Source organism: Emydura macquarii, unplaced genomic scaffold, assembly GCF_026122565.2.
Source record: "Emydura macquarii macquarii isolate MOO-44397 ecotype Brisbane River unplaced genomic scaffold, CSIRO-AGI_Emac_v2 contig_2948, whole genome shotgun sequence".
Classification (NCBI taxonomy): domain Eukaryota; kingdom Metazoa; phylum Chordata; order Testudines; family Chelidae; genus Emydura; species Emydura macquarii.
This window is the reverse complement of record NW_027133085.1, coordinates 3923939-3947295: the sequence shown is the minus strand read 5'-3', so window position 1 is coordinate 3947295 and position 23357 is coordinate 3923939. Positions and strand designations below refer to the sequence as shown.

General features: G+C 41.4%; 1 protein-coding gene across 4 annotated transcripts in view; it reads left to right on the top strand.

The window, feature by feature from the left end:
- Positions 1-23357, top strand: part of COL15A1 (collagen type XV alpha 1 chain) — a 247966-nt gene that overhangs the window by 52578 nt on the left and 172031 nt on the right. For 3 of the 4 annotated variants that reach the window (XM_067569855.1, XM_067569854.1, XM_067569853.1), the window contains exon 1: positions 15171-15602. The exons of the other annotated variant lie outside the window; for it this stretch is intronic. In XM_067569855.1, coding sequence (XP_067425956.1) covers positions 15224-15602 — 379 coding nt within the window. In that variant the 5' untranslated portion in view covers positions 15171-15223. Of the gene's footprint in view, positions 1-15170; positions 15603-23357 lie in introns of those variants that run through there. 4 annotated transcript variants of the gene reach the window in all.

Here is a 23357-nt window from a genome sequence, read left to right as displayed (position 1 = left end):
CCTTTTGGATGAGATGTGAGATCCAGGTGTTGACTACTTGTGATAATTAAAGATCCCATGGCACTATTTTCTAGAATGGTGATGTGAACCCCTATATATCCTTGCTATATTTCACTTGGTGTAATTACCTTCTGCTGACCTAAATTCCATCTGCATTTTCTAGTGGATGAAGTGCTTGTCTACAGCTGTTAAAAAGCTTCTATGCTTTAGTGCCAGCACAGCAGTTCTTACATATAGTTTCCCTTTTGGGTTGCCCAAGATTCAGGGCACTGGAGGTTTTTGTTTTTTTTTTGTTAGGAGGAGAAATTGATTATGTGAGTCAGGTATGTTCTTTGATGCAAACCTACTTATTTAGAAACAATGTACACACAGTCCTGTTTCCCTGATCACAGTAGAAACAAATAGCTGTAGGCAGTTTCTCTGCTCTGAAATCCCTCTGAGCTTGCCTTTCCAGCACATTCTATACCCAAGGAACTCTGTCCCTTTGCTTCTTTTCAAGGCCATGACTCTTATGATTGTTTCTCTTGCTGCCTGCTGGCTTTCTGCTGTGTGGGTTTTGGGTTTTTGTTGCTGTTGCTGCTCTCACACACAGCTTGCTAAACAATTCCTTAACCCCTACATTTGGAGTCAGGGAACCTCTCAGTCCACATGGCATAATTTTGGATCAGGTCTTGCCATGCAGCTTGTTGCCTTGGGCAGCAGCTTCTATTGTTTCCATCTATCTTGCTGCATAAAAAGGCTTACTTGCTCTTTCCATTGATCGCAGAATAAGGGTCTTAGTGCAACCAGCAGCTTTAACCAGGTCTGTGATTGTTGATAGATCAGAGACCCTCTTGCTGGAAGCCCTTAATATCTTTCAATATAATAATATATAAATGGCTCAGTTTTGCCCAATCCTTTCTGAGAGGGTGGGTGAGGAAGAGGATTCCAAAAACCTGCCTCCTACTGAACAGGAGCTGGCTACAATAGCGATCTTCATGTAATTCTGAGTGTAAGGACTGTCCTTGGTTAGTGCCATTGCTAAAGTTAACTTTCCCAGAGAGAGTGGGAAGTGGTGGCAAATACCAGTAGGCCAGTCTGTGCCACCGCGTCCATGCCAGATAATGGAGCTGGCTTTGTCTCAGGGAACTTGAGCTGCACCCAGGAGATGGGGATGTGAATACTGTACTGCTTCTCCCTGTTCCATTCCTGGAGGCACTATGTGTGGCTGAGGTATATGCTGCCAGAATTTTTAGCTTGTAAGATTCATGCCATCTCCCACACCTGGCAGTGGTGGAACATGCTGGTGAGCCCACTGTTTGTTCTGTTGGTAAATTTTGTAAAGTACTCTGGGATCCATGTGTCTCAAAGGAACTACATAAATATAAGATCAGTACAGACAAACGTTTTAATTTTATAAAAGACTTGGGAGAAAAGCAAAACCTTCCGAAAATTAGGATTAAATAAAAGTGGGGGAGCAAACACTCTGAAATACCTTTGTGTTTACCACCCTCTTAAGACTTTTTAAAATGTCTCTAAAGAAAGCTTAATAAAATTGGAGTTTGTACAATTATGATTAGACAGAGTCCCTGTGTAAATAAGTCTTAAATAATTATCTGAAAGCAAGGAACATTTCAGTTCTATTACTAAAATCTGGTTGTCAAACCTGTGCTTAGGCCAAGGGATCTTAAAGTAATTAAAGTGAGTATCCAATTATTTTACAGTTGTTGTAACTATTGGAATTGTCTTGCTGCAGGTCTCTACAAACTGTTTGGTGGATTTGTCTTTGAATGTGGGAGAAAGCCAGCCTGCTGCATAGAAAGTGTTATAAACAATTCCATACTTTTAAATGTAAGGTTAAGATGAAATGACAATAACCAATAAATCAGGAAAGTGTAAGAATGGTTACTTGAGCTTTTATTCTCAACCTCCTGTGAGAAGGCATAAAGCTCAAACTTACAAATAGAATGTCCATTAAAATTAATCCTTGCTATCACAGTCAATTCAATCCCCATCAGGCCAGTTGCTAAGAATATCAGAGTTTTGTGCAATTACTGAACAAATTGCTTTCTTTTGGATGGGGGCAGGGGAACCTAAGAGATGTACAAGACTGTGGTCATAATCATGCAAGATGCTAAATGTGGGAGTCACAAAAGGGACTTAGGCTATGCAACTCTGAGCATCACAGCCCCTAACTTTTAGGTGGATAGAAAAATAACAGGCACAACAATGATCCATCAAGCTGAGTTAGGCATAAGCTCCCTATACAATGAATGGGAAGAGATAGGTGGTGAGGAATGTGACCCACAAAGCCAGCAGCTAAGTTAGATAACTGGAGGTGCCAACCAGAGGGGAATGTGCTAAATCCTGCCCATCTCTCACAAATAAGCACTTAGGGAAGCTCCTAGCCATGGGTGTAATTTGGGGTCGGGGTGGGGGGGATGAAGAGGGGGGCTAGAGGAGGTGTTGTCCCCCACCCTCTCAAACTGCAAGCCTTGGACCGGTGTGGGATTTGGCTCCATCCACAGGTGTGTAGCCCCATTGGCTTGATTGGAGCTGCCTCTCCCTCCAAATATAGAAATCAAACTACACCCGTGCTCCTAGCCCTGCTTAGTGATCCACAAACAGGAAATAGTCACTACTGTTTGTGGGAATGAGGTAGGCACCTGCCTCATGTTGCAGGGCACTTCATGATCAGTATGAAGTGACCAGTGAGACATGCTATGCCAGATTGCAGATCAATAAGGTTTAATGCACAAGGTTTTCTTAGATATAATTAGTTAGTTTTTGGCTTTGTATTGAACTACAGCCATATCAATACTCGCTAGACCCAAGGAGTTATGTGTGCACTCCAGAGGATGTATACAGGAACAGCTGTCTTCAGGAGCCCTGCCAGATGATCAGGCCAGCAACATCTCCTGTGGAATCAGGTGGTGGTGAAGCCTGCCCCCTTGTCGGGGTGGTGACTTTTTATACTTTTTTTGTGCACATCATCCTTTCATTTGCTTATCTTGGATGACGATCCCATGTCCTTTACTTTCTCTATACTTCATTGTTAGTAATAACTTATATTCATGTTCTCACCATGATAAACTGGAGCAAACAACATCTGGCAGTGGGAGAGGCAGTGGGGAAAACTCAACCAGGACGGTGGGAAAGATCACCCCATAACATAAAATGCACAAACTCTTGTCCTCGTTCATCTTTATCTATGTGCAGCTGCAAATTAACAAACTATTTGCTGTGTCGTGCCAAACCCACACTAGTAATTATGTGCTGTGGTGTGCGGAAACTGAAATACCACAAGGTTACTTCAGCACCATTGGTCTCTGACAATTGTAAAAAGCAGTCAGGCTGCTGAGGCTAGGCCTCAAACAGGTTGTCAAGCGACTCAGGCCAAGCTAGGCCTCCACCACCTTATTCCACAGCAAGTGCCCATCTCATAACTTTTAACCTGCTGGCTAGAGCACTCCCCTCAGATGTGGGAGACCCAGGTTCAATTCCCCTCTTTCCAACGTGGGGGGGGGGGAGGAGGAGAGAAGTTGAATGGGGCCTTTCATATCTCAGCAGAGGGCTCTAACCACTGAGCTATTGGATACTGTGATGTGGCTCCCTCAGTCTCTGCTGTTGAAACTGTGTGCTTAGATCAACTGTGGTTGAGTAATGAAAGAGTGCCTCGATGGGTACAAGGACCCAGGGTCTCCCACATCCCACGTGGATGCCCTAATCACTGGACTACAGAATTATTCCTACTCTTTCTCTCAAGCCCAATGGCTGTTGAAGTATTTATCCACAGTGAAACAGCTTCAACAGGAGAGAGATGAGGGACCCCACATCAGAATATCTCAAAGCTCAGTGGTTAAAGCTCTTCTGAGAGGTGGGAGATGCCTGTTCAAATCCTTTTTCCCCCTCTGGCAGAGAGTGGGGGAATTGAAGCTAGGTCTCTCACATCCTAGTCAAGGATCAAACCACAAGACTAAAAGTTATGAGGGTGGCTGTGGTTGCTTCTGGATTTTGAATGGGACATGAGCTGGTGGTAGACAATCTCTGAGCACACCTGTCTGATCAGGCCCCTCATGCGATTTAAGCAGCCGAATGCCTGTCTTCCCCAATTTGTGAATCACTGTAGGGTTTTGTCAGGATATAGATATCTAGGTGCCCAGAGGGAGGCTGTGAGGCACGTGCTCAAAGGCTGAAATATAGGCACTGAGTGAGTTTAGGGGCCTACAGGGTTCATGGGAGTTGCATGGGGTCACAGTGAAACCAAAACTGGGAGTTGAGTGCCTAAAGCCAAGAATTAGTACCTAAATCTGGGGTTTAGGCATTTATGGACCTTTGTAGATCTAGGCCTAAGTGCCTATGAAGAGGTGCTGGGTATCCTCAACCCCCAAAATTAATGACGCTTAGCACCTTTCAGAATCAGACCTCAGGTGTCAAAGATTTTTTCCAAAATTTTTGAGTGGCTAGGTACCACAGTGGTGGATGGGCACACTGTAAAAACTAGAGATGGCAAAAATAAAAATTGAGGGAATTCCAGGAAAGATTTGGCACAGTATAATCAGTGAATACTGATGCTATGCAGAACAGCAGCAGGGCTTGCGTTTAAAACCTCTGTGGAAATGGAGTAGGAAAACCAAGATGTACTGCATATTCCATGGAGTCTATTGTATATATTCCATAAGTTGAAGGGAGACACATTTTCTGAGGGATTTTTGGCAGCAAGGTTAAATGGAAATAAGGTTTTAATGTGAGGTCGGAGTCTGCACTCTTTCTTTTGACTTCATAGGCATCCAGGATCAGGCCTTTGTGGAAGATCTAACACTACCATATTTTAATAGAGTATTTAGTGATTTTTTCCCCCATAAATTTGTTCTGCCAGTATCTGAGAGGTTAAACCGTGAAAGCAATACATTTAGTAGAGGGAAGCATAGCTAATGGATCAGTGCTGGTTCTTTAAAGATCTGTATGCATTTACTAGTAAAACTTTATTTTCCAGTAGTGAAACCGCATGGATCTAAGCACACTTGAGCCATTAGGCTCGGGAATTGGGAGTAGTGATGTGCTGCCAATATTTTAACAAGGTGGGCATGCACATGGTCTTTCCGTTGCCTGTGATAAACAATGCACCTCAGCAGCGCAGGTCTGGAGAATCTAATCATGTTTTTGTCATTTTGTCACAAACCCTAGCCAAAAAGTGGCAATAGCACTGGAATAACTAACTCACATGTGCTAGAATTTTTTTTTCCTACTGAAAACTATCCTGAATGTTTAGAGGTGAACAGATTAACGACTAATAACTCAAGGTGATGGAATATCTCTGCGCAGACTGAAACTTCCTCACCTTACACACATTTTTAAATGCTTTTTAATTCTATGGATTTGTTGTGTGCAAAGTGCTGCAAACATTTTAATACCCAATATTTAAAACAAACTGTGAAGATTGGTGCCTGGGGCACCGAAGATTGAGGAGCACCCCTTACAGCCTCTTCACTCTCTGTGGGGCCTGTTATGAGAGAGATGGCAATCTATAAATAGTCTAATAGATAAAGTCCCAGTAGATGGTATTTAAGAACACCTAGTGTTGTTCCTGGTTTTAGTAGGATCAAGAGAACTTGTCATGCACTGCAAATGACTCTGCCTGTATCACCGTGCGGTACGTGGTTTCACTAGAGTTCAGGAATTATCCAGATACAAAGAAGGAAGGGGTACGGAACTGACCCTTAAGAGATTATAGGATGAATACCTTTGCATGGAGTTTTTATATTAACCATACGTACACCATAAGTAAGAGCAACTGTTCTATAAAGCTTTAGAAAGAAATTCGGGTCGATGTACAAACTTCATGCTAATTTAGAGTGGGATTGACCTAAATAGAATTACCTTCTTTTCATACGTGCCGTGTCCCTTTGACATAAGATCTTATTTGCCTAGCAAGCATTCCTTAAATGTGCAGTCATATGTTTAGTTTTTGTCCTTGGAGGATTTACTAACTTAATTACCCTGCATTTCTTCTGCTGTCCACGCTGGGTGCTCAGCTGGACGCTGCTCATGCTGCAGACAGAGACAGCATGTGATGCACAGCTGCCGACTGTCCAGCAGCATCTGCTTGGCCAAGCACAGGCAGTTGAGGAAAAATAAATGATCTCTTCTCCCTCACCCCATCCCCCAGTCCCTGTAGGCAACAGAAGGCCAATTGATAAAGCTGAGGGGGTTGCAGATTCCATCAGCTTGAAAGCTAAGGTCAGTTAAAAAGATAAAAACCAGAGCCAAAGTAATTAAAATGATAAACTCATGATGTGACAGGCTGGAAAAGTTCGTGCAGGCCGGTTGCTAGAGCACTGGCAGCACTTTGTGGGGTATCATACCAATGGATAGAGACTCAATAGCAATCCTAGGCCAAAGACAAAATGCGCAGGAGCATAAAAATATTCCTTTGGGAAAGAAGGTCAGTTGAAATCTCTAAGTCAGATCTTCGATCTCTACTGTTCCTAATATTTTAAAATGTAATAGACAAAGGAATCAATTTTGCAGCTAAGATGCAGCGTATTGAGGATAATGACCCTGCAACCCAGTTTTTCATACTGTGTCTGAGGAATTTCTTTTAGGACGCATGAAATGTCCCAGTTATTCATGTAATTAATCAAAAGTTATAAAATTGCAAGTCATCTGTTCAAGTTGACTTACTATACTATAGATAGTTTGTTCTGTGTCTACCAGAAACAAAAATCCAGTGGAGTGTTCAATATGATGAACAGTGAAGAGAAAAGCTGAATGAATTAGAGACAGAGCTATTTGTCTGCTCAATATGAATTTTAATTATTTGGGTTCATCATGAAACATCACATTCTAGAACAAATTACTGGAAAAAATCCTCCATTTTGAGAATGTGTGCATGTTATCGAATGAGAAGATGCAATAGTGACACCAGCACACATTTAAAAAAAAATGGGGGGGAGGGGGATACTTCTGCCTTTGTCTGATTATTCTATGACCTTAAAAAAGGCATAACGAAAGTGTCCTAATTTACTTTGAAAATATGGCCACCTTAACCTAAAAGCATATGGAATATGCCATCACCTTGAGAGGGCTCCAGTGTCCAAAGTGTTCAGTTGTCTGTAATCCCTTCACAAAAATGACGACATAAAAACTGCCCCTCCCTTCTCTTCAGTGACCAAACGGTTCAGCTGGCATAATGAAATGACATAGCATGCCTCGTGGAACACTGTGACTTCATAGTTCTCCAAATAGTTAAGTGTATCCTAGGATGTGGCATAACTATTTGGCAAGCACAATACTTTTTTTGATGTTGATGCTGATACAGTATGTCAACAAAATGAACTTTGATTTAATTTCTATGATTAAGTTACTGAGATACTATTACATTTTGGGAGCCTAGAATAAAGATCTGACTTCTGTAGTAATGGACTGTTTCAAAACCACTATTTTGGGAGTGGGAGCAGCTATTATTGCACCATTGCAAATATTTTTATAGACTGTTTAATTCAGAGTAACTTTTATGCTTTAATGACTTTTTTTTTTTTTTTTAAACTTGGGATAAGAATTTCTGTGAGTCCTAAATCCTCTCTTTCCTCTCCTATTCCTCCCTGCCCCCCACTTACAGGTCTTTGGAACCACAAAGCCCTCCATTAGGATAAAAGATCCATGCAAAGATGGTTCTGTTTTTGTGTAAGCCTTAGGCACGTTTGTTTTGTTTTGTTTTTTGTTTGTTTTTTCCTACATTGCTACAGTAATAGCACCTAGGAGTTCCAGTCATGGGCAATATATACTCAAACATTGAATTGTTAAATGTGTACTATTTCCAGACCCAAAGGAGGAAGGACCTTAACAACATGAAAGTTGTTCAGCATCTGTGCTATATTTGAATTTCCTGATTTCTGTGAGTCATAAATTTTACATGGTGTAAGCACAGACTTTTGTAGTTAAGTAGTGATATGTTGGAAACCACCTATGAGAAGACCTGTTTAATACATTTACATGAACACGTTAACTACAGTGTGCACAAAAATACATGGAAGCCCTTCTATACCAACAGCTGGCAAAGGAATCAAACTGATAAAAGGACAAGTCATGATTCTACTGGGGGGAGGGGCGGGTAAAAAAACTGGAAACTGAGCTGTTCAATGAAGAGATCTGTTAAATGTTTTTTCTGTTTACTAGCCTGAACATATGTAAGGAAATAGCAGAGCTTCCAACGATGCACATATAAACGCACTAAGTGAAATAGAACATGGTTTTGTGCATTATGGTTATAGAAGGTAAAACTGTATTCTGCTGTGTAAACTAAATATATTACTATCCAGTAGAGGGCAGGGTAATAATGATGAAAAAGGGGTTGGCAAAAAAATTGAAAACATGACTATAAAAAAGTTAGATTTTCAGAGGAGGCAAATACCTGCAGTATCATTTTGTGCATGTGCAACACTGCTGAAGTGAGGTCCCTTGTGTATTGGATCTTCCTTCAACTTTGGGGGGAAAGACTACACTTCTTGCTGATTTCCCTTATTTCAGATGATATATTGCTCGCAGCTTCATGCTGGGTAGATGGAGCAGATGCAGTTTTTGCTGGAAACTGCAACAGCAGGGAAATCACTTTCTACTTTTACTTACCTAGCTAATTCAGTGCTGTTTGGACTTCAAAGCAGGTTATTTTCTTTGTGAGTCTCTTCAGATTTACTTACATTTTGGTGAGTGAAGGAAGACCCTGGCTGTGCTCTTGGCTGCAGCTACAGAGAGCAATGGGAAACCTTTGCAGTCTGCTAAGTAAATATCTTTGTTGAGGAAGAAGAAATTTCTCACTGCACATCAAAATGAAGGTGTGCTGCAGTTCTGATACCCCTGGAATACAGAATTACTGGGTTTTGAAATAATGCTGAAATTTCATAAGATTTGCATCACATGCCTTGATATATGATTTACCTATCCCCATGTAAAGGGAGCTGTGAGCCTTGTTTGTCTTGGTTACTTGAGCTGCCAATGGGCAAAGAAGGAAAGAGTGTTGCTTGGCAATAATGGATATGGAAGCGCCTGACATTGACCGACATTTGAAGCCATTAGCTTGCTTTTAATGTCTTTGTAGGATTCTGTTCCTGTCCTCTAAGTAGGTCCGTCGCAGTGTGCATTTAAAGAACCACTGAATGGCTGCTCTTTAGCCCCTCCAACAGAGCACAAGCTGAACAGCAATGGAGGTGTTATGCCTTGGTAATATATTCATGAATGGACAGAAGAGGTGAGCTACTGGGAGGAATATTTGGCAATGGCAATACAAACATGGGATGTCATTATGAACATTAGATAGGGGCGGATGGGGGGAAGAGAGAGCGGGAGAGAGAAAATGGATTAACTTGAGCTACAAATACAAAACAATGTTAAAATAATAACTTCACCCAAGAATCATTCCTTTCCTTTCTCCCTGCTGCAGGGACTCCAGCCCTTCCCTCAGCTTGAGAACTGTCCCTGTGGGCATATCTCCACTGGAGCTGAAAAGTGTAATTTCTAGCTCAAACATATTTGCACTAGCACACTAAAAATAGAAATGTAGTCCCGGCAGCATGGGTGGTAGGAAGGGCTAGCTGCCTGAGCACGTACCTGTGGTCTTGGATGGGATTGTACTCAGGGCAGGTAGCTCTTCCTGCTGCGTGCACCACTGTGGCTACACTTCTGTTGTGCTAGCTTGATTAGAGCTGACATGGGTATATCTCCTGCTCCAGTGTAGACAAGCCCCCTGCGAGAGTTTTCTGCAGGATGTTTGGCTTCCTATGTTTTGTTTGGTTACAGGACTGTTAGCATATGCTATGTAGTGCAGTGGGGCCTCCCTCTGCTCCCACTGAGTTAAATAGGAACAGAATCTGGCCCAATGAGTAATATAATCTTCATGTTGAGCAAATGATTAAACAAATCATGTCACCAAAATACATTTTATTTAAAAAAAAAAAAGGGGGGGGGGAGTGAGGGGAAGTTGGTTAAACGTGACAGCCCTTTATAAATCTATGCTCAAATAAGCGTGAAACTTTCCAAACTCAGGTTGCATTATATATCATCACCCAGACCTAGCCTCCTACAGTAGCAGAACAGAGAACAGCCATGCATTTGTTTTGCTGTCACAGCTGTGATTAGCTTTGCACCATGTGATGCTAATCTCATTCCCCTTTACCCAAAGGAAATTCCATCAGTATTTTTTCTCTTATGTCCCAGATTGGGCCTTTGGAATTGTGCTTCATGGAGTCAGGCTAAAAGAGCTTTGTAATTAATGTGTTTCTCTCGAGTGCTGGAAGCAGCCTTGCATTTTTGCTCTTTATATATTTTGCTAATTTCCAAGTGATGAAACAGTTGGCAGGAGGAAGCTGATGACCACAGTCTCCTCGTCTGTAACCAAATTGCCTCCGCCTGTGTGGTTACAGTTTTCTGAAGTCTGTGGATTTATATAAACTTTTTCCATCTTAGAAGGGCAGCTCCAACAGAGTGCTTTATAGCAGCTAGAAACTGGTTGCTTGAACTCCAGTATATGCACATAATTCAGGTAAAATATGAACTGTAGGAAAGAACAAACACTTTAATCCTGAGGTTAGAATATTATTGGTTCTGCAGTTGCTAGGCTTATTTTAACTACTACCCAGATTCTACTTCAAAGTTTCCAGAAAAGCTGTGTGTATTCACCATTGAGCTAAATGCAAGTAAAGATCGTGAAACAAATTCAGCCTTGATAATAGAGTTGCATCCATTGTATACTAGGGCTGCATTTGTCCCATAGATATCAGGAAAGAATGAATTAGCAAAATTAAGATTGCTGTAGTTAAGGCACTGGTAGCCTCATCCAAGGCCCACTGCAGTCATTGGAAGTTGTTGAAGCAGTTAGGCAAAGTAAGGCTCAGGCTGTATATTTTATTTTTCCTTCAGAGGGTCAGCTCTATCCCAGGCAGACCACCTACCTTTCCTTTGAGTTACTGGTGCAATCATAATAAACAGTGATCTAGAAGTTTGAAGCTTCAGGCAGCACTAGTTTGGCTCACATAAGTAGAGATGTCCTAATAATAACAACTTACATTTTGTTCCCAACCATTTCCAAAACATTTTACAAGCTATGTACAGTGCAATCAAGATCGGCTTAAAATCTTGGGCGAGACACCAAAAATCTTTGCGAATCACTCTCCCACTACTGAATCCTAGAGGTGATGTTTTTAAAGGAAATTTACCATCAAAATAATTTGCCCAGTCAGGAAACGTTCCATGCTTTTTAAGCAGGAAACATCTTTTAAGATGTACTTCTATCAAAACACATAGGGTTGCAATGACATTACTTACACACAGTTGTTATATTTTTCTTTAAATGGCTAGTCAGTGTTTTAATCAAATATTTAACCAATTAAGAGCCCTAAGTATAAGTTTGTAGGCGAGGACTCACAAATGAACACTTCAAATGCCAGCACGTATGAAAAGTGAGGATATATACACATCCATAGAATTTCATGGGTGCCATCCATTCCTCTAGATATGTGTGATAGATCATAGAACAGTGAGGGGAAGAGGGTTGAGAGAATGAATTTTAGGAACCAAAAATATGAGAACAAACCAACCCTTCTGCCTATCCACCCCAAACCCAATGTGGTCTGTTTGAGTCCAGAAACAAGTCGTAAATTGATGTGCAGTATGGTACATGCCTTACTACATGTTATTTCCAGACTGGTCTCAGGAGCAGCTCTTCAACAAACACTCATTTTCTTTAAATTACATGTTTCTGCAGATGGGGTGAATCAGAATTGTGGCCAAATTGAAAATGGTGGACTAAGTCTTAGAACGGTAGCTAGGTTGCTGTGTATTTCTGTTCCCATATCTGCAGCCTACCCAATGCACCTCCAGTTTAAGGTTGGGCTCAGTATGTTTGTTCTCAAATGAAAGTTCACTTTTAATACTTGTCAGGACCAAAACTAGGATAATTGTTCTGTTGCAAATCTTACCCCTACGGTCCATGATGTGCACAGTAAACATGAAAATAATGCACTGAAATGCTCCACACAGTGAGGAATTATATTTCATGAGACAGACTGGAGACAGATTGCAACCAAAAACTGGAGTTAGACAGGAAGAGAGCGCATGAAGGGAAGCTTGTCAATATATTTACTGTCTTCATACCCAGTATGTATTTTGCCCATCTGTTCAATAGTGGCATGGTTCAAATGTTAGCTAGCACATTGCTAACAGTTTATAAAGATGCTTTCACATAGTTTAGGACCAAAATCTACATGGACCCAAATGAGATCCCAGAATCTGAACATGCATATATTTCAGTTCCAGATCAGTACTTTGCAACTTGGACAGATCTCTACTTTAAACTGTTTATAAACTGGTGGAAAATCATCTCTGGACCGCAATGGCTAGCATCTGCTCTTTTAGATAAACACATGCATCTCCCAAGAAGTCAATGAGTTGCATGTGAATATTTAGGGCCAAATTCTGCCTCTTATGTATGCATGTAATAAATTAATTGCTCTATCACTGAAGGGAGAGGACAGGGCTGGTGTGGTGTGAAACTTGCCTTTAAAACAATAAATCGCAATTTTTGCATGGCCAAACATGTGATTCTCCCTACTGTTGTTCAGCACAATAAATTAGTAACTCTTTTCAAAGGTGAGGAAGAGGGGACCCGATCATGTGAATTCTGCTTAGAATTAAGGGGGAGGGAAGAAGGTTATTTATCCCATGGAAAAGAAGAAAATGGGTAAAAAGAAACATTGTTTTGTAGCTTTTATTGTATGCAACGGGGCATTACTATACAAAACCTAAATGTAATTTTATTTTAAAATACATAACCATTTCCTTTTGAGGTAGAATATAGCTAGTAAAGGAAATTAGAAGAGAGCCCCAAACTGAAGTGCAAGGATATGATTAGGGGCATAATGAAGGAAACAAATGCTAAGAGCTTGTTTACAAACTGTGTTTGTACTGCTTTCCATATCTGGATATGAAACCAGTATACTAACAGCGGAGTAACCCCCTAAGTAAATCACTAGATGGGTATTAGTGAATAAATTAGTGGGTATCTTTATATTGGTATAACTGCACCCACACTGAGGGTGTACCGATATTAACTATTTTGGTTTAAAAAACAAAAACAAAACCTCCAGTCAAAGTCGTTTCGTTTTTAAAAAATTTATATACACCAGGCCTAAGTCCCATATACAGTTCTTGAGTATTTGTGCACTTTTAGGGAGCACAATGGGAGTTGGACATGGGCATCTATGGACAGACTTTGGCCTGAAATCTCTTGCTTTGTTCTTCTGCAGTAGATGTGTGTCTAGCATCAGACCTTTGCTCAGATTTCACATTTGATTTCCCAGCATAAAAATTATTGCGTTCTTTCTTACAGTGTTTTCCCAACACCACTTGTAAATCGTTGAATATGTCTAGAGGCATATGCGGAAATAGCTAGTATTTCTGGTCTTAGTGTGATGCAGCTTGATTAAATATCCTTTGGTTAGGCTGTTCTGCAATGCACACGTTGTGGTTTCTCCAGAGCACCTAAACACACTTTACATGTGTTTCTGCCCACCTGGAGAAGTCCTGTTATGCCCCAGAAGACTCCTGCTTCTGTCAGTTACAACAAGTGTCTATACTCTTTCTTTTAAATCTGTAGCAGGAAACCAGGTATTTTGGTGCTGGTGGAGAAGGGTCTAGGCAGCAGTGCTACCACAGTAAAAGTTAATACTGTAACTAGGAAAAGGGGGAAAAGTTCCTGGTGTAGTGTGGCCATGATGCTTTCTGTGATTCTTTCCCATTGCTGAAAAATTCATCTTCACCGCGCAAGGCTCTTTGCAGTCCTTAGCTTCGTTGCTTCAGATTTGAATGTGGGCTGAAGGAGTGCAGAGAGTGGAGCAGGCCTTCTGCACAGAATGAATGTTACCCCCCAAATACCTCCTGGGGCGTAAATGGATATTTGCAGACAGGTTCAGAACATAAATCCATTCAGGAGTAAGGGAGACACAAACAGAGGGCTGGGATTGTGGAAGCCTGAGGGTTGTAGACAAATCTATTTGGAGCTTGGTGGGATTTGATATATGCTATCAGGAAAGAAGAGTAATCCTGGTGAGAGGTAAAGTCTCTCTTCCATGAGTTGGTGACAGCTGGGTCACTTTCTTAGTTAGATGCTCATGCAAAGTAGAAAATTGAGTTTCTACTTCTCTATGCACAGTTTCTGCAGATGCTAATGAATCTCAGGTGGGGAAGTTATCCCTCTTACCCTCACTTGCTTAGATTCATAGCAATCTAGAAAGCCCCTGCTTCATCCCATGACCATCCAATAGCTCTTTCTCCCTTTGATCGTCCCACAACACCCTTCGTACATCTGAGCATCCTATTGCAGCAACTCTTCTGCCACTTCTCAATCCAAATGTTGTGCTCTCCGGGGCTCACAGTCCTGGGGCACGTGGGAGTTTATTAAAGGCTTATGGTTTGGGAGAACAAGGCTGAGGGCTGCAGTTGAACAGCAGAGTTACTGCATAGGTTGAAGAAAAGCAAAGGGAACCTATACAATATTACAAGAAAGATGAATGTGCAGAAAGACTCAGGGTACAGGACCTATGGTATGAGAGCTCCATAAAAAACGTGGGGTTTTCCCCTCTGAAAACTCCTTGATACCTTTTAAAAATGAGTCTCAGTACAGAAAAACTGAATAAAACCATACACAAGCCTGTGTTCTGTTCACTTCACAAGCCACTCTGGGTTTGTTTAATTGGAACCACAGTATTAGTCCTTGCACAAGGATTAAATTTATCACAGCACTGAGCATATAACCAGGGAAACCTATATAACAAAAGTTTCTTCATTTGTTGTTGCTGCTTGTGAGACAAGGTTTTTTGTGTGTTTGGGTTCTTTAGTTTGGGGAGGGGGGCAGTACTTTGATTGGTGCAGATGAGAGACTCCTCCTAAAGCTGGCTGGTATGCACTTAATTTCCATTAGAAAAGAAGTTTGGTAACTAACTGGCTGCAGAGCTACATGAGACAAGGACATAAGTGATTAATAAGGAATATTTAGACTGTAAGTTTGACACCTAAGATCACAAAACACGTTTGAAGATGGCTGATGAGCTCTGGCAGCAATGTAAAACATCTTTCAGCAGTTTTTAGGATGAAGACCTTTCTTCTTCACTTTTTTACCAGCTATAGAAATTGCGGATGGCAATCGAGCAGCTGAAGAAGAAAGTTTGATTCTTGATGTCTGCAGCACTGAAAGATGTTCAGCAAACTTGTCTGGATCATCTTCCTAATGCAGTCTGGTTTTATAGAAGGGCGATGGTGGTGGCAACGGCTGTGGGGCACCACAGAAACAACTGCTCCACCTGTAACTACAGGTGTCAACACTATTCCTTTAAACATAAGGGTGTCTGAGGGATGCCTAACAAGTGGAGTTTCACTGAATTGGACTGCAGTTAGCACAAGGGCTCCTGCAAAGAGGATCACTTCCATTGTATCTTCAGGTGCCACTGGAGTTCCTTATGAATCTACTTTGCCAGATGGAGAAGCAGTAACTAATTTTTCCAAGGAAAAGGCTCTCTCAGAACTGGAGTTAAAGACAGCAAAGAAAATAAGTCAGTGGAAACAAAGGAAAACAGGTAATACTGGCTATAAAATAAGCCACCATGACAAAGCACATTTCAGTGTTTTCTAATACTTCATTGGGCAGAAAAATGAGTGTATATCCTTAGAGTACCTGCAAGAGCATGACACGTGCTTCCTTAAACCTCTTAACATTGAAATGATACCACGCAGACAGTTGGAAGTAATTGTCATGTGATTGTAGTATTTTTCCTTGTTCATGCTGGAAGTGGATGTTGGCAGTAACCAAGCAATATCCATCTTTACTGCCACACTGATGCAAATAAAAGTCAAGATTTTAGTCCATAATATTGACTTTCACTTTAAGTAATAGGTCTGTAACTACAGCAAGAGAAAAAATCAGACCGTATCTTCTCAGACTCAACTCTACACCTACAGCTCTGCATGTAAAAGTTTCAAAATGCTACTTTCTGTCTATAAATGTGCTTGACTTTAGCAAGTAATTGGCAGAAGCACTGACCAAAAAAAAGCTTTCGTAATTGAAGTATTAGTTTTTTCTTGAATAAATAAGACATGAAAGCCCTGATGTTGTGCCAAAAATGGGGTGAAATCAGAAATCTGTTCATGAATCTCTCGTACAGTACAAGGTTGTATGACTATATCTCAAATATATAGATACAAGCAAAACAACGAAGGGCCACATTTTTACTTTATAGAGACTTATGTGGTTAAAACCCCATATCCCAGTTTGAAAATGTAGGGATTAGCAGCACTGAAATGTGTAAATTCCTTGGTTGCAAATAAAATGTTTATGCTGGTAATTAATAAGGCACATTTGGGACTGTGTTTCCTGGGGATCTTATCATATAATCAAGTTAATTGGTATGTTCATCCTGTTATATATCATCAGATACACACACACACACTGGAGAGCTGCTATCAATTGGAAAGAAAAATGAAAACAGAGAAGTTAGAAACCAGCATGCACAGAAAGTAATGTGATTTATTTTGCTTGTGCAGTGCCTTTCAATTCTGGGCTTAATGAACTTCTCTGATTTGAGTCTAAGCTAGCTATCACAGTAAATAGGACAGTGCAGACATGACTACAATGCACTGTCTGCTCTTGCTGAGCACCGGGCCGGCAGGCATTTTCAGAATCTATACACCATTTAAAACTAGTAGCTGCTATTATTTCTATTTCTATCTCTATGAAGCATCAGCAAAATGCATGAATACAGTTAAATAATTAGACTCGAGGCCGAACTCTCCTCTCATAATTGACACCAGAACAACTCCTTTGAAATCAAGAGGCTTAAACTGGAATGTCAGACGGAGAATTTGGCCACCAATCTTGAAGCCATTGCCCAAATTCTACTTCTCATTCTGGTGCAAGTAATCCCATTGACACCAGGAGGTGACCTATTTTGCCTTACAGTACACTATGCTCTCTAGTTGTATTTTCTGCTACACCCCTTTCTTCCAGTTGCTCAATACATGCATTGTACCAGTTTAAAGTCTTTAGACTCAGAAGGTCAAATTCTGTGGTTCTGTTGTAAAGGGTGTAAGTCATAGATCAGCAAAGGGTGTGAGTCTGAAGAGAATCTGGGTCTAAATTGGAGTCTATACAGGTGGAATTTACACACTGAGGAGCAAATTAAAGATGAAATGTGTGCCACTGATGGCCCATATTCAGAGAAGTCCATTTTACAACTATTTGATTTAGCTGAGAGATTGAAGGAGTAAACTTAAATGTTTAGGTACCTAATGGGAATGGAGTCAGACCACTTTGTCTTGTATTAGCTCCTCTATTCTATGTGCTGAGGCATTAGAGCTAAATTTAATTCATGTTAATTCCAGTTCCATAGCTGTGGGATTAACAGCCTGACATGCAAAAAAGTTAATCTACAACTGACTATGGGGGAAATCTTGGCTCCATTGAAGTCAATGGCAAAACTCCCCAGAGCGATGATATGACTCCCTAGCCCAGGGGTCTGCAACCTGTGGCATGCGTGCCAAAAGTGGCACGTGTGCTGACTTTGAGTGGCACATGGTGCCCTGGCCGGAGCTCCAGACCTGCCCAAGACACGGAGGACACTGCTGCCAGCACTGGGATAGGGTCAGGGGTGGTGGTTGGGAGATTAGGCACGGCCCTTTCGTTAAGGTTGCCGACCCTTGCCCTGGCCATTTGGTACCCTTGCTGTAGCTCCTTCATTTCTTTTGTACGACACTGCAGCATGTCCCGTTCATAGCCCTTCTCCGCCATTAAAGAGAAATTTGACCATAGGTATCGAAGTTCCTTTAGCGGGAGCAGAACAGGGACTGCACAATCTCCTTTCCCCAAATGCTGATCAGATCCAGAAGCTCTGGTGCGCTCCAAGTAGGAGAGCACTTGGTTTGTGGAACCACCATGATCAGCTGGGAAGACGAGTTGTGAGCTCTCCAAGCCACCATGCAGGAAGTGGAATTTCAAAAATTTCCTGGGCCTTAAAAAGGGAGGGGCAGATGGCTGCAGGGCAGCCAAATTCAAACTGATGGTCAGGATGGGCATTGTCAGACACTTCCTGGAGGATGTTTACCAAGACATCATCAAACATGGTGCCTACACTGATGTTTTAAGTTTTTTCACAAAACTCTATGCCTCTTGTCAAGGTGGTTTTGTTTTGTCGCAAAATCAGGGGAGTTGAGTTGGCGGGAGGGGGCATTGCAGTGTGTACACCACCACTGTTTTGACACAAAAAGCCGACTTTGGTTGACAAGTCTGAAGTGTAGATCAGGCCTTGGTTAAAGAATAGCTCCTCTGCTGTCACATACCATCAGACTTCAACTCCATTTTCCAGACTATAGAAGTAAAGCACGATGAGCCCTGCTATTATATTTTTATTTGGTTTGTCTGATGTATTGTATTTTTTTCTTTAAAATGTAATCTTCTGGCCAGACACCTGAACAACATAGAAAAAGGAAAATTAGGGATGCATACCAGAACCAACATTGGGCCCCAAATATTATTTGGAAAGAGCTGCTCTTCACCACCCAAAGCCTACATTTTCTCTTTATCCCTTCCCTGGTGTGATGTGCATCTCCCCTCTTCTCTCTCTTTGGAGAAAAGGCCAGCGTGCCATAATCCCCTACCCCTACCATATATAAATTCTGGGATTAGCACTGGCATGCAGTCATTGCTAGCCTGGATGGGATCTATGCTGCTGGCCCTTCATTGCTGTTTTTAAGATGCACTAAATAGGTGCAATCATAACTCTGATTGCAGTGCAGTCATATCCTCAGGGAAGCCCATGCAAGTCTTTTGTTCTGACCCAGCTATTCTAAGAAGCCTGGAAATTGGTATTTGATCCTGGAATCATTCCCTGGAAGGAGAACTTCACTCTAACTCCCTCTGAACACCCACCCCAAAGACTAGGGAAGGGATGTAGAAGAGCCAGTGCCTGAATAGCAGCATTGTTTGTGCTAACAGGCATTCAAAAATTCGGGATTTGTGCACCCCTAGAAGAGGTATAGGTTGTATTGTCTGTTTCTTTCTCCCTTCCTCTCCTCAGTCTAAACTGCAAGTTGCCAGTTTGTTGCATTTTTTATTTTTGTTTTGTGGTTTTTTTTTTCCAGTTTAAAATGGTACAGGATAAAATTAGGTTTATTTCTTTTAAACTTTTGGTTGTTTTCAAAACTGTTGGCATAAAGGAAGAGGTGTGGGGAGTGACCCTGTAAAACCAGTCCTACAATTTCCTGCTTCTCTGAATGGTCCATGTTTATCACAGCTTGTACTGTCTGTACTGGCTTCTCTTTTGTGTATATAGAAATAGTGTATGATAACACCCTTGACCCTATTTTTAAACACCCGGTTAGCATATGTAAGTGCCAGGAGTTGTTTTTGCTTTGGGCAGGTCACTGATGCTTATTGATTCCTCCTTATCCCAGGGCGGGAAGGGGGGAACTGCCTGCGTACCCACACTTGCACCAACAAAATGTAAAAACAAAGCTATGGGTTTTGTATTTGTGTGTGTTGGACCTTTTACAGCTAATTTAATGATAAATTTTCCCTATCACGACTACGGTATTCTTAGAGTAATTTCCAGAAACTAAGTGACTTGGGCAAAATTCTGTACAGGAATCTGCTTTTAATAAAACTACTGTAACGTCACAAATTTCATTTTCAGTGCAAATATCTTACAGAGTAAACCCTCAACATTTTCAGAGCTTCATATCAAAACTTTTAGATCTAAAACCAAAATCTCACTTATTGTTTTAATTATTTTACTTAAAACATCTGTATGTATTTATGGATTAAATGACTCATTTAAAGTAACAATCCAGAATGAAAACTTTCTTTTGTTCTTTGCCTGACAGCTTGTACTTTCATTATTTTGAAACTATGCAGGCAATCTACATCACATGTTCAGAAGGATTAATAAAAAGCCCTTCTCTAGGGTCACAGGGATTAGCCTCAGCTTTAGTGTATTGTGGTCTTTATAAATTTAAAGAAAGTGAACACTGTAATTATTGTATATGAAAAATCATATACCAGAATGTGATTGAAACTGGCCCTAAATCAGTTGCTACAGACGCTCCATCCAACTTTAAGGCCGTTCAGATTCCCCTAAATCTCTTTACAGGGCTTGTACAAGATTCTACAGCACTAAAGCTAACAAGAGTTTGTCTAATAAAATTGAACGTTATATCATTAAAATAATGGGTCTGTTTTCCTTCCTGTTTGATATAGGTTTACTTTTTACACTGAGACTCTGTGCTTGTGAGAGGGGAAGTATTGCCTTTTGGGGATTCTCGGGGGATAGTATGTGATTTCTCAGGTGACTTGGTGGGGATTCAAGCCGGTTTAACACTGTATCATTGACAGGAACCCCTGTATATAGAACCCTGCCCTTTGCTTCTGCCAGCTCTGCCTGGCAGAAGGGTTACATTTTTGGGGGCTCGTCTGGGATCCCTGCTCCTGGCTCCCACCGTCCGCAGGTGCTGATCCTCCTGGCGCTTCTCTGCTGGTTGTCAGTCAAGGTTTCCCAGTTCCTCTAGTGATTTCAGCTCTCAGTGAATTTCAGCTTATGGGAAAACCTTCAACTGACACAGGAGCAATGTTCCTGCCTTTTAACAAAACAAAAGGCTCCAAGAGGAATACTTAATTCCCACGTTTAACAATGAGAGGAGATAGTCAATCCATGCCTGAGGGTAGCCCTTGGCCAGGGTTAGTGCAATCTCAAGAGAAGATTGTTGTGTTCTGTTTAGGTGAGAGTGAATTTTTCATCGGAAAAGGCTCAACACAGATCTGCTCTCATTTGTTCATACAATCGAAGGACAGCATTTCATTACCCCTGCAGTTAACATAAAAGTGATTTTGTAACACAATACCAAACATATTGACCATTTCCCATCATGCTCTGCACCTAGTGTACTTGTGCAATATGCTGAGTACTTAATTGTACTCATGCAAATTCAAAGTTCATGCAAATAAAGTACCCCTCCTCCCCCCCATTTCAGCTGCTGAGCAGGGGGAGTGCCTCTCAGACCTTGCTTGCAGGAGGCTTTTGACTCTTATGAGGAGGGGTTAGTTAATTGTGTCTGTCAGCCTGTCTAGTTTTTAATACTGCACTTCCCACCACAGTATTTGAGTCTTGGGTGCATTTGAGAACAGAATGATTATATGTAGCTAACTTTTGGTTTATAAGCTATCGGTTAAAAGTTTAACCAGGACTTAATATTAAGAGAAATGGGAGTTGCTGGCATGTTGTTGTGCTGAGGCAGCATGTAGTACGTACCAACATGGGAATAGGCTAGATGACCCCTTGAGGTCACTTCCAGGCCTACATTTCGATGATTCTATGAACATGTGTTTTCTCCCAGGAGCTGACAATCTATTTTGGGCCACATTGAAACTTGGTGGCTGGTCTTGCTCCCACTGAAGTCTATTGGAGTTTTGCCATTGGCTTCCATAGCTGCAAGATCCGGCCCATGGTCTGTTAAGCTCTGAACAGCTACACAGGCTTGCCGGTTAGGGGTGTTATGAATTCACTTTTTTATGGACTTGGATACCAAATATTGTCTACGCCATATACCTGATACCAGCTACAATAACTGGGAAAAGACACAACTGAGTTGTGTAATGTCGACTGATTCCTTACAAAATGCCTCGCTTACCTCCTATGTGCAAAATAACCCCTGACATGATTCAGGTTGTATAGTCAAGCACTTGAAAGTTTGGGTATGTCAGGTTTACAGTTGCCTGTATGCATCTTGCCTGTGCATTGACTGAGAAAAATAGTATGTGATTGTGTGATAAAAGACAGTATAATGTGAATAAAAACAAATTGTGACATACTCAGACTGGAAATAAGGCATAAACATTTAATCTGGAAAGTAATTAAACCACTGGAACAACTTACCAAAGGTCCTGGTGGATTCTCCAGCATGACAACTTTTAAATCAAAGACTGGATGTTTTTTTAAAAGACCTGCTCTAGGAATTGCTTTGGGGAAGTTCTATGGCTGGTGCTTTAGGGGTCAGAGTAGATAATTAATGCTGCCTTCTGGCCTTAATCTATGAACCCATATACAGCTGTAACTCCTCCCACATCAGGAATCCTGGGCTAGGTTTGAACTCTAAACCTTTAGCACTGCAGCATACCACTTGAGCTAAGGAACCAACTATATTAAGTAGTAACAAAAGAAGACTGTTATCCCAGAGGGAGAAAAATGGACTTCCGGTGTAATGTCCAAGTGGTGAAAAGGGGAACACTGTCTGTCCCTTATTTCTCTTCCCCATCTTCAGTACGTGGGGGGCTTCTGCCCCATGTTTGACATTGGAGGAGGGAATAGGAAGCTGGGAATGTCTGCAGTCTAGATGGAACGCACAGGTAGGAATCTGGCAAAGCTGTTCCCTCCACCCCTCACCACAGCTGCTCCTAGGCATTCCCAGTGCAGTATTTGCTGCTTCTGCTGCTACTTTGGTGATGGCATGGGCCTGGCTCTTTAGAATGTTTGTCTTCAGTTATTTCTTGAGTAACTCAAGCAAGAGAACGTTCAACAGTTTATGTTGTTGTGTCTTAATATCCTGGGACCAACACAGCTACAACAACACTGCAAATAGAGAAGAACACTGTCAGACCCTGTATGTTTTTCATCTCCTCAATATAGCGTCTGGAAAATCCAATTCTACCTGCTCATGAAGTTCCAGTGAGGCCCAATTCCACTTGTGAGCTGCGGCGTTTAGCAGTGCAGAAGGAATGTTGAAAATGTATGACCACTTTTGGGCTGAGGGCAATCAAGCTGGCCAAGGAGGTTGTTTTTAACCAAGTGTTGCTCATGCAGAGCATGAGCGGGACCCACCAAACTGACACATTAGTCACCGAAAACTTTAATTTATGTTAATAGCATTGTTCGGGAGCACTTATGTCCACACTTTCCTTGGCAAGTTGCCATTTATAGAGCATGTTCAGAAAAGCATCTGATGGCAGTCCTGTATGCAAAATAAGAAAACAGTCACAAAAGAGAATCCCCATTCTGCCTCTGTAATACTTGCTGATTCAGTAATTATGAAGACTAAGAAAAGACTGGGTTGTGTGGCTCCAGATCAATGTTTCTGCTGTAAAATCAACCCCAATATACAGTTTTCAACATTATCTTAATCTGGAGGTAAACTTGGTGACATGGCTCAGGGAGCTTGCATTCCAAAATATTTCCTTCAGGATAATATTTATTTTACTGGTCTCCAGAGAATATTCCTCCCCAACCCCTGTGGCCTCTGCTGGGTGGAAAACTTTGTGGCTCTCAATGAGGCACTAAGACAATTTTTTTTCC